The sequence below is a fragment of the Sciurus vulgaris genome (assembly GCF_902686455.1).
Source record: "Sciurus vulgaris genome assembly, chromosome: 14".
In the NCBI taxonomy this organism is placed as follows: domain Eukaryota; kingdom Metazoa; phylum Chordata; class Mammalia; order Rodentia; family Sciuridae; genus Sciurus; species Sciurus vulgaris.
In genome coordinates, this window is record NC_136475.1 from 53,587,854 (window position 1) to 53,598,277 (window position 10,424).

At 37.0% G+C, this 10,424-nt stretch overlaps 1 protein-coding gene across 3 annotated transcripts in view; it reads left to right on the top strand.

The window, feature by feature from the left end:
- ASB3 (ankyrin repeat and SOCS box containing 3) overlaps positions 1-10,171 on the top strand; it is a 95,947-nt gene extending 85,776 nt beyond the window's left edge. For all 3 annotated transcript variants that reach the window (XM_079110229.1, XM_079110230.1, XM_079110231.1), the window contains one exon: positions 9,522-10,171. In XM_079110229.1, the coding sequence (XP_078966355.1) occupies positions 9,522-9,712 (191 nt within the window). In that variant the 3' untranslated portion in view covers positions 9,713-10,171. The remainder of the gene's footprint in view (positions 1-9,521) is intronic.
- Positions 10,172-10,424: the final 253 nt, after the last annotated feature.

Genomic DNA, 10,424 nt, shown 5'->3' on the forward strand with positions numbered 1-10,424 from the left:
ACTTGCTCTGGCAGTTACTAATTAGGAATTGAAAACATAGTTGAAGGGATGGACCCAAGAAATCTAGTCCAGATAGGAAAAAAACTGAGAAAGGAAGGGACCTCATAGACTATGGGGGTCCTCTCTGCCATGTCCCACGTGGAGGAGGAAAGGGTTAACTTCCGGAGGAGGATGTTGGTGGTTTTTCTGTTACCTAAATATCTACTCAATAAGCACACAAGAGCCAATACTCTTTTTATGAGAGAGGGGGTGTGACTGGTCTGGCCATAACAGCTCTGGTCTCTAACAACAACTTGCCCAACTCTCTTTTATTTATAGACACACAGGTAAAGGGGGCAAGGACCAGGAGGAGCTTCTTCTATGATAGACAGAATAGGGTGGAGTTAGGGGAGCCATCCTCTTGGGGGAAAATTCCAGGAGACAGGCACCCACTCCCATGCAGCACTACATACTTCCTGGCATTTCCTAGAAGTCAGGCCTCTGTGTCCCATGGCTCAACCTAGTCTGGTTCTGCTAAATAAGGATGGCTTCTCACAATAGACTATTTGGGGAAAACGTCAGGGCACCCGAGGCCTCAGTAGGAAGTAGGAAGGGAGAAAAACTTTGGAAGGATAGAAAGTGGTGCATGTTGGAATACAGAAAAGCATGGATCTGAAGTGGTGTAAAACAACTATGAGAACACTACAGTTATTTCCTAGACCTTGGGGCAAGTGACAAGGGAGTGGAAGATGAGAAAATTCTATTTTAGAAATTGGTCAAGGAAGTAATTTCCCTGGGAGGATTAGACTTCTATGAGGACAAGAGGGGAGGACAGTATTGATGGTAGAATGGGGATTCCAGAGGACTTTATAGAAAAACTTTGGAGAGAGTTAAAATGTTCTTTATAATATTGAGCTTAATTATTCTCTGAGTGTCCCAGATTTCTGTGTTGTAGTTTCCTAAACAAGTTAGGGAAATGAAGAATAGATTTTTAATTTTGGGGGAGATTCTGAGACCAGGATTCATTTTTTCATTTGATAAATGCAGGAAAATACTTAAACTAGATAATTTTAGTTACTCCTCAAATACTCCAGGCTCCAGAGAGGTATCTTAAAGATGGGGGGAGGAAGATGTAATTGCTAATCAGTGATTAAGTTTCCTTTCATTTTATCTGATAGTGAGGGTATAGTTACATGATTAAATATTTGTCTTCCCCCCCATTAACACACATGATCAAGTGCTTGAACCTGTGTATTTACATGCGTTAGCTCAGAGCTTCCTAAAGTAGGGCTCATGTGGTTGACTGTACAACTCTATGTGTTGTGCTTTTGGGAATTGTAGTTCGCATGTGATCAGTGGTCCTGTGATTATCTAGTTTTAACTTAACCAGTTCCTCCAGTTGGTTAAGTGTCTTTAGAAGATTTCTGCAAAGAAGTGGTATTTTGTGTGGATAATACTAAAAGTGCAAGCAAAATGAATCAATGAAATAATTGTAGAACTGCTTTCTCCTGTTCTTTATGAGCCATGTTAAATAATAAAAATGTCAACCACGTAGGTTACTAGGGACAAGTGTGATGGTGATGGAGGAAATGGGAGAATATAGATCAAGGGTACAAAGTAATGTGGAACGAGTAAGTCTAAAGATCTACTTACTGTGTGTCATGAGCACTACAGTTAATATTACTGTGTTTTATATTGTATATTTGCCAGAATAGATTTTTGGTACTCTCAACACACACAAGGATATATAAATATGAGATGATGGATATATTAATTTGCTCAACTGTAGTTCTTACTTTACTAAGAGTATCTACATCAAGATAAGTGTAACAAAATGTTCTGCACTTTAAATATGCACAATAAAAATAAAACAGTGAATAAAAACCTAAAATAAAAAGACTACCACATAATTGGAGCTGACAAGAATTTCAGAATTACCAAGAAAAGTATTTGAAATATGATCTCACCTTTACCTATGTTAACAGTAAGCCCTGCCCTTAAGGTATCAGTTGCCTGAAGATATTTGCTAATGAAAAATTCATAATCATCAAGATGCTAATTTCAGCATCCAGAACATGAAGTTAAACCCTGTGATTTTTTTAAGTCAATGTTTAAGTCAGTTTTTACAAAATTTACTAAATATAATGATAAATGCTTAGACCTCTCTTTGAGTTTTCTTATTCAGTAGCAAAAGACAATAACTCACATATCTTTGGGAAAATACACACTTTTCTTGTCACAGTAAAACTAGTTGTAATAATGTGGGAACAAAGTAAAATACTGTTTAAAGGAGCATAGACTATATTGTTAAAGAGTTAAGCCAGGCAGGGTAGGGAAAGGGATCCTGCAGGTAGAAAGTGTGGTATTCTGAGATGGAAGATGATTTATAATATTTATAACACATTTCAGCTTAGGTGTTTGTTAACATGAGGAGGGTCACTTAATGAAAGATATACCAGCAAAGATGTATTTGCAACAGTATGACTCTCTTAATAGGAAGATGATTTTTGGAAAAGTTAGGTAAGAATGACCACGACTGTCTTTTGTCTAAGAATAAGGTGATGGAGGTAACATGAAATGAGGTTAATACAGGAAGAGTTGAAACCAGAATTGCATGAAGTAATACTGCCATGGGTAATTTAAGAAAACATGACCTTTAAAATATGTGAGTCCTCAGTACTTATAGTGAGATGAGAGTGACCACTGTTACGGTTTATGCATCCCAAAGTTTGTTCATCATCTTGGAACATAATGTATGAAAGAGTCCTTGGACATAAAGATGAACTACTTGTTTTGCTTTTATGAAAATACAATTCTTCCACTTTTCTTGCCCTTTTTTATCTTGGTGATAAGTGGCTATCAGTACTATGCAACCTAATATATATTTTGTAAAAATTTTGTTGATTTAAGGAAAAGATGACATTTTAACCGGTGAGAAAGTAACTGCTTTCTAAAAGAAATTTTTGCTATGTGGAGATGATTTTGAAAATAGGCACTGGGGAGTATTTCTTTGGTGACATGATTTTCTTATTAAAAATGAGGTACGCCACCTAGAAAAAATTCATGTTATCACACTTAGAAACAGTTCCCCTGGATTTTGAATTCATTTACTAAAAGTTTTAGAAGGAAAGCTTTCTAATTAACTTATAAATTGATTGCTATCAGGAACAATAGAATTACAAGATGAATTTTGATTAAAAGATTTTGCATGAGGTAAATGGATAGAATAGAATCCTTAGTTCAGTTAAGCCATAATGTACTTTGCAGGGGTTTCAGCCGCATAACTGCCAGAGAACGGCATGCCAGCAATAAATCAATTAATTACCAATAAACTTATCTAATCAACAAACACACAAGAGCCAATGCTCTTTTCAAATGGGAGGGGGCGTGATGAATCGGGCCATACCAGATCTGGCCTCTAACAAGGTGGAGTAGCCCACCTTTCCTTTTATTTTATAGTCACACAGGCAAAGGGGACCAAGACAGGAGGGGCTTCTGTGATGAACAGGATGAGGTGGAGGTAGGGAAGCCATATGTTTAGGGAACTAGCATATCAATCAGATGGTAAGCCACTCCCACACAGGGCCACTTTCAGGCTGTCTGGAACAGTCTCATGGCTGCCAGTTCCTGGGAGTCAGACCTCCATATCCCATGGCTCAACCAAAATCAGATTCTGCTAGATATGGACGGCTCTCCACAGCACTTCATCATTTGGGTCTACCTGCTTTTATAAGACTTTTTTTTTCGGTTGTGGCAGGCTTTATGGCCCAAGGATCAAAATAAACTGAATGTAGAATGGCTAAATTTTGGAATTGCTAAACCACTAAGAATTAAGTTAAAACTTAGTCAATGACTTTACTTTTGTTGAAATATTAGTATTTAAAGGGATTTTATACCTTTAATAAAGAAATGAAGTTATTTAAAACATACCTTATTGCATTTTAGCTTATTTTAATTGTGTTTATTTTAATGTGCAAATAAAGTTGCTCTAATAATATGCATGTAATTTATGTATAAATAAATAAACACACATTGGTTCTGTTCTCAAATACTTTTTTCCCCAACTTTTTTTTTTTTTTTCCCCAATACCTGGGATTGAACCTAGGGCTTAACCACTAGGTCACAACCCTGGCCCTTTTTAAATTTTTTATTTTGACCAGGGTCTCACCAAGTTGCTGAGGGCTTTGCTAAATTGCTGAGGCTGGCCTTGAACTTGTGATACTCCCGACTCAGCCTCCCAAGTCGCTGGGATTACAGGTGTGTGCCACTGTACCTGGCCTGATTTCTTTTTTTTAGAGCATTATAATTATACCTAGTGTTTGGGTTCATTTTGACAAAACCATACATCCCCCTCCATTTTCTTCCCTTCTCCCCTATTTTCCTTCTCCACCTCTACAGATCTTCCTTTAACTCCTTTATTTTTGATCGATCCTTTCTACATATGCATGAAGGTGAATTCCCTTTGGTAACTTTATATTATATGAATGTAATACGACTTTGTTAAATTCATTCCATGTTTCTTCTCCTTTCTCTTCCTTCCTCTCTCTCTCTTGTTCTTCTCCTTCTACTCCCCTCTCCTTCTGATCCCCTCTCCAACCACCTTTTTTCCCTGATTTTATTCCAGCTTCCACATATGAAAGAAAACATTCGCCTCTTGGTTTTCTCTCAAACACGTTTTACTGATTGGGTGTGCAGTCAAAACATTTGGAGATCATTAGACTTGATGGTGCCTAGGATTTGTATAGTACTTTGTAATTTATAAAATGCTACAGGGTGTGCTGGGACACATCTGTAATCCCAGCTACTAAGGTGGATGAGGATTATGAGTTTGAGGCCAGCCTGAGCTAAAATTTAGTGAGATCCTGTCTCAAAAACGTAATAAAAAGGGCTGGGGATGTAGCTCAGTGGTAAAGCACCCCACGATTTAATCTGCAGTAACCAAAATCAATCAATCAGTCAGTCAACCAAATGAAAATACTTTTGCCAGTGTGTTATAACTTGAACCTCAGTAATAGCCTTTTGATGCAGGAAAGTGCCATTTTGTTCATTTTATAGAGGAAGCATTATACTCATTTTATAGAGGAAGGTCAGAATATTTAAATGACTTGCCCAAGGTCACACAACTAGTGCTCCTTAACTCTGGCACAGGTTTTATTATTGGATAGTGCCTTTTCCATTTATTGCCACTATACTAGTTATTCTTTTAAATTTTGACTGCCTGTGCCAATCTATTACTTATTTTTCAGAATTCTCAGGTAGAGAATGTAAAAGAAATACCTTTTGTATTTCCTCCAGAGATTTTAGTTGTTATCAGTGATGGGGAAGGGGAGAGATACTGTGAATAAAGAACACTGAGAACAAAGGAGTGGAAACCAACTTCAAACAAAATATATTAATGATGAAAATATAAATGTTAATAGAAGACCCAGAAGTCAAATAAATACCTTTGATGTGGAAAATAAAACAAAGGAGCCAAAGAAATAACAGTTCAGGTAGATTTTGACCATTATGTGAGGGCAGTCAAGTGATGAATGATTGTGGAGAATACAGTGGATGCATTCAATGTAGTTCTGTGCTATGGTAACTGTTGGCATTAATGAACAAAATTAATTAAGAGTTGTGAAGTTTGTTTTAATGATTGTGTCTAGTTTTGATTCTTTTTTTTTTTTTTTTTTGGTGGTGCTGGGGATTGAACCCAGGGCCTCACACATGCCAAAAGCAAGTGCTATATCACTAAACTACAGCCCAGCCTCTTCTGCTTTTGCTTTCAATAAAACTTCATTTAACATGTAGCTTATTTTGACTGTTGTCAATACATATAGCAAAATTAACAGAATTGAAGTATTCTCTATAGAAATAACAAGTTAAAGGTTGTTTGCCTGCTAGTAGATCTATAAAAAAAATGGGTCTAACATACCAAATAGAAAATGATTGGGTCAGAAAAGAGTTAAAAGTGTAGCATGGTTTTCAGATATCATTTTCTAGGCTGTGATCAGTACCACAATCTAAGAACTATAGAAAGTTGTTTAACAAATCAGCATATATGTTTTTAACAGATTTCCTTGAAAATATGTTTCAAGGAAATTAACTACAGCTTCTATGGCCTTTTTATATGATAAATTCATGGCATAGCTTCATCTTCTTTAGCCTAGTGGCAATACATCTAGAAATACTATGCATCACTGAATCTTTTCTAGGAGATTTGTGTGCTTTGTGATATTGCATATATGGTTATAAAATTACCTTGTTGTTCACTGTCATATTAAACCAGAAAGGCACTGATGGGCATATAGTATTGCCTCTATTGATAATATGCAGATGAAAGTCTCCCTCAGTTCAATTGAATACAGTTCTTACCTGTATTATTTTTATTAGACCAGTGGTTTGTTATGCTCTCACAAAGAAAACCAACATAGTGCATTTAAAATCTGAAACAATATCTGCCTTTTTTTTTCTTAATTAAATGGAAAGATCTTCTGAAACTTACAGTAGTTTCAGTGGTTTAAAAGATTTAGAGAATTATTCTGGGCTTTTAGACTTGGAGTTAGAATGTTTGGATCTAGTTAGCAATAGCTGTTTTGTTGTTGAGATGTGGTGTCATGTGGGCAAATTACTTAAACTTCCACTGACAAATGTATGCTGGTCCAATGTAGTTTGCTCACAAATGGCCAAGCTTCCACCCACATGAGCATAACCATATGATTCATTAAGCTGTGAAGATGAGGTTCCAGTGATGTAGTCTGATAACCTGGAAAGACTTGTTGGCTCTGCAGGAGGCTTTGGGGCATCCAGAGGAACTCTTTCCATTCAGTCTGAGGAGTTTTAAGTCAGTGTAGTCTGTCAAACCAGAGAAGTTGGGTTAGTTAGCATTAAGGATCCCCTATCCCTAAGTGGGCAACTCTCCTCTGGATACATAGCCATCCTTTCTCTTTCTTCTGGGTATGCAAGAATTGTCCACATTAACAAGAATGTTCAGAATGAAGGTTCTAATTGAATCTAAGTAGATATAATCTTAACCATTCTCACTTTAACCCACAAAGTAGATTAGCCAGGCATGTCATTTCCTCTCTTAAGCCCATCTGACTGTGCTCATGACATGCTCAGTATTTGAAGTTGGTAGTCTACTCTCTAGAATGCCAGCATACTTTTTTTTGTGTGTGTGGTGCTGGGGATTGAACTCAGGGTCTTTTGCATGTGAGGCAACCACTCTACTGAGCTGTATCCTCAGCCTGCCAACATACTTTTGTCCCCATCAACTGAGTTGTGTGATTACCAAGAATTTGTGTTATGCTTATTTCTGAAACTTTTATTGCATTTGTGCATATTATTGTATTCAAATAATTTTATTACAGATTACATTGACCATTGAATTATGAGGTTGAAAAGAGAATTATTGTTTCTATTAGGGCAAAGTGAAATGCCTTTATTATTATTATTTATTTGTGTTTTGAGAGATAGGGTCTTTCTTTATTACTCAGGCTGGCCTTGAACTCTTCAGCTAAGCAATCTTCCTACCTCTGCCTCCTGAGTAACTGGTACTGTAGGTGCTAACCATAGCAGTTAGCTTAACGATAATCACAGAACAGAAATGGATGGTGAATTAGATGTGGGTAAGACAACCAAAAGATACGAAAGATATTGTAAAAATATAGAAGGAGTATGTATTCACCTTGTTTCATACATATCTTTAAATCAGTGCTATAACTTAAAGAAGTGAAACTGCAGGCTACAGTGATGCTTTATGGATGTGTTTATGTTTAAATTTTTAAATTACAGTGTTTAAAGTATATATGGTTTATTTCCTCCTTTAAAGTGACTTTCCTTAACCAATTACTGTTCCTGATCTTACTAAGTAAAAGTATACTTGATAGTTGAACATAGTCAGCCTCCTTACACCTTTAAAAAACTGGTGTTTGCAGTTTGGGTATGCTTTTTTGACGTATCTCTGTGTATTCCTCCAATGCTCCCTTTACTTGTTTTCCCATATTTCAAGTAAAAACTATTAGTCAACTTTCCATTAATTAGCTTTTGTCTGCTGTGGCTTTAGCAAACACCCACTCACATACAGGGGCTTTGGATTCAAGTAGATCTGAGTTTAAATTCTGTTTCTGCCCCTTTACTAGCTCTGTCACCTTTGGAAAGTGTAGTGATTTGGATATGAGGTGTTCCTCCAAAACTCCTGTGTTAATTCAGGGATGGTCAAAGGTGACTATGAGAACTATAACATAATCAGTGGATTGATCCATTTGAGGGATTAATAATTTGAATGGACTAACTGGGTAGTAACTGTGGGCAGGTGGGGTGAACTGGAAAAAGTGGGTAACTAGTGGTGAACCTGGGGGATTTATATTTTGTTCCTGGTGCCTTCTCCTCTCTTTATGCTTCCTGACTGCTATATGGTAAGCAGCTTTCCTCTGCTGTTGCTCTTCTGCCATGATGTGGTCCCTCATCCTAAACCTGGAGCAATGGAGTTGGCCACCCATGGACTGAACCTCTGAAACCATGAGCCAGAATAAACTTTTCCTCCTCTGAGTTGTTCTTGTTGGGTATTTTGGTCACAGTGATGAAAAAGCTAACATAGAGAATTACTTAAATTTCTTCTTAAACTTCTGTTTTCTTATCTTTAACATGATAATATATACCTCAGGGTCTGATAGTGTGTGTTTAGCACACATGAGGCCCTGGGTTCTGTCCCCAGCACCAAAAGAATACATAAACAAATAAAAATTATACACATACACACCCCTCAAAGAGATAATAAAAATAAAAAGTGTAAGTGAAGTGAATGGCATGTGACATAGAAGGCACTCAATGAATATTTTACTTTTCTTTGTGCCAGTGTTGTCACATTTTATGTCACAGCCAAAAAGAGGAAATTTTGCAAGCCATACATCTGATGTAGTAGACCTAGAGACCAATAGCAATGAAGCCAACTAAGGGAAGTGGCATTGTTGCTGTGAGTTCTGTCATTTCTAAAGTTAGTTCATCATTTCTTAAGTACCAACTAGCATTGTCAGATATTTAGAATTTGAAGATTTAGATTTTATGTCTCTAGATGCCAACTTTGAATGTGTGACCAACCAACTGGAGGGAGAGGAACCAGATGAAGGCTGTAGCAGAAAAAATTGAATAAGGCTATGTGATCATTCTGGCCCAAGCAGTCTTCTTTCAACATCTAAGCAACATATCACTTTCCCTTTACTTCCCAGAAGGCCAAGGGAGAAGGCATTTACCTTAATATAAAGATACATCATTTTGTTCAAAAAAATATTTTTCAGCCAGGCATGGTGGTACATATCTGTAATCCCAGTGACTCTGGAGGCTGAGGCAGGATTGCAAGGTCAAGGCCAGCCTGGGTAGTGTAGTGAAACGCTGTCTCAAAATAAAATAAAAAGGGCTGGGGATATAGATTGGTGGCAGAATGCTTGCCTAGCATTTGTGAGGCCCTGGTTTCAATCCTCAGTGCCTCCATTCCTCAAAAAGAAAAAAAAAAAAAAAAGAAAGAAAGAAAAAAGTTGTTCTTGCTTTGTTTGTCTCTCCAGCTGCTGTTCCGTCCCTAACACATCTTTGTCGTTTGAAAATTCGGTCCAGCCTGAAGCCAGAGCACTTACGATCTGACAGTTTTATCCAGCAGCTGCCACTTCCCCGAAGCCTGCAGAGTTATTTGCTCTATGAAGAAGTTCTGAGGATGAATGAGATTCTGGAACTGGAACCACTCATGATGGAGAAGTGAGTGGGAGCAACTTAGCACAGCTCATGGGAAGCCATCAAGACAAAAGAACTGTGGAATGCAAAAGTATTTATGATTTATAGGCACAAAAGATGATTTTTGTTTGTTTGGTTGGTAGGTTTTGGGGGCAGTAGTTAATGTGAATGTTTACAAATGGGCTTAGTAAAAACACATAGTGAACATCACTGATGCTACTTTATTGCAGTTCATCACCAGTGCACTTTGTGTTGTAATATTTGTTTACCTGACCATTTTCTGCTTTATTCTGCTATTGAACTGTGATGCTGCTTCTAGTGCTAGACATGCCTTATTTCTACCTATGATTCATGTTTATCTGGTGGTAGGAGCTAAGAATGGAATGCATAACACTTCAGTGTGGTGTTGAATCTATTGTTGTTGTTATAATTATCTTAGTTGGGCCTGAATATCTCATATGTTTATTAAAGTTTTTCTATCTTGTCACTTTGCGTTGTCATCTTTTAAGCAGTCACATTTATGAAAAATTGATATTCATTGCCTTTTCACATGTAAACTCAGGGAGAAAATTTGTTTTAAAGGAAATCAATCATATTGCTGTTATCCCCTCAAGACATGCTCAGTTAAAAAAAAAATAGTTAGATCAGTTTAGGGATAAATGAGCATTTTACCATATGTAGAATATTAATGAGACTGAGAAGGACATTTATGTGGTACCATCTTTAAAGAAAGGTGTGTA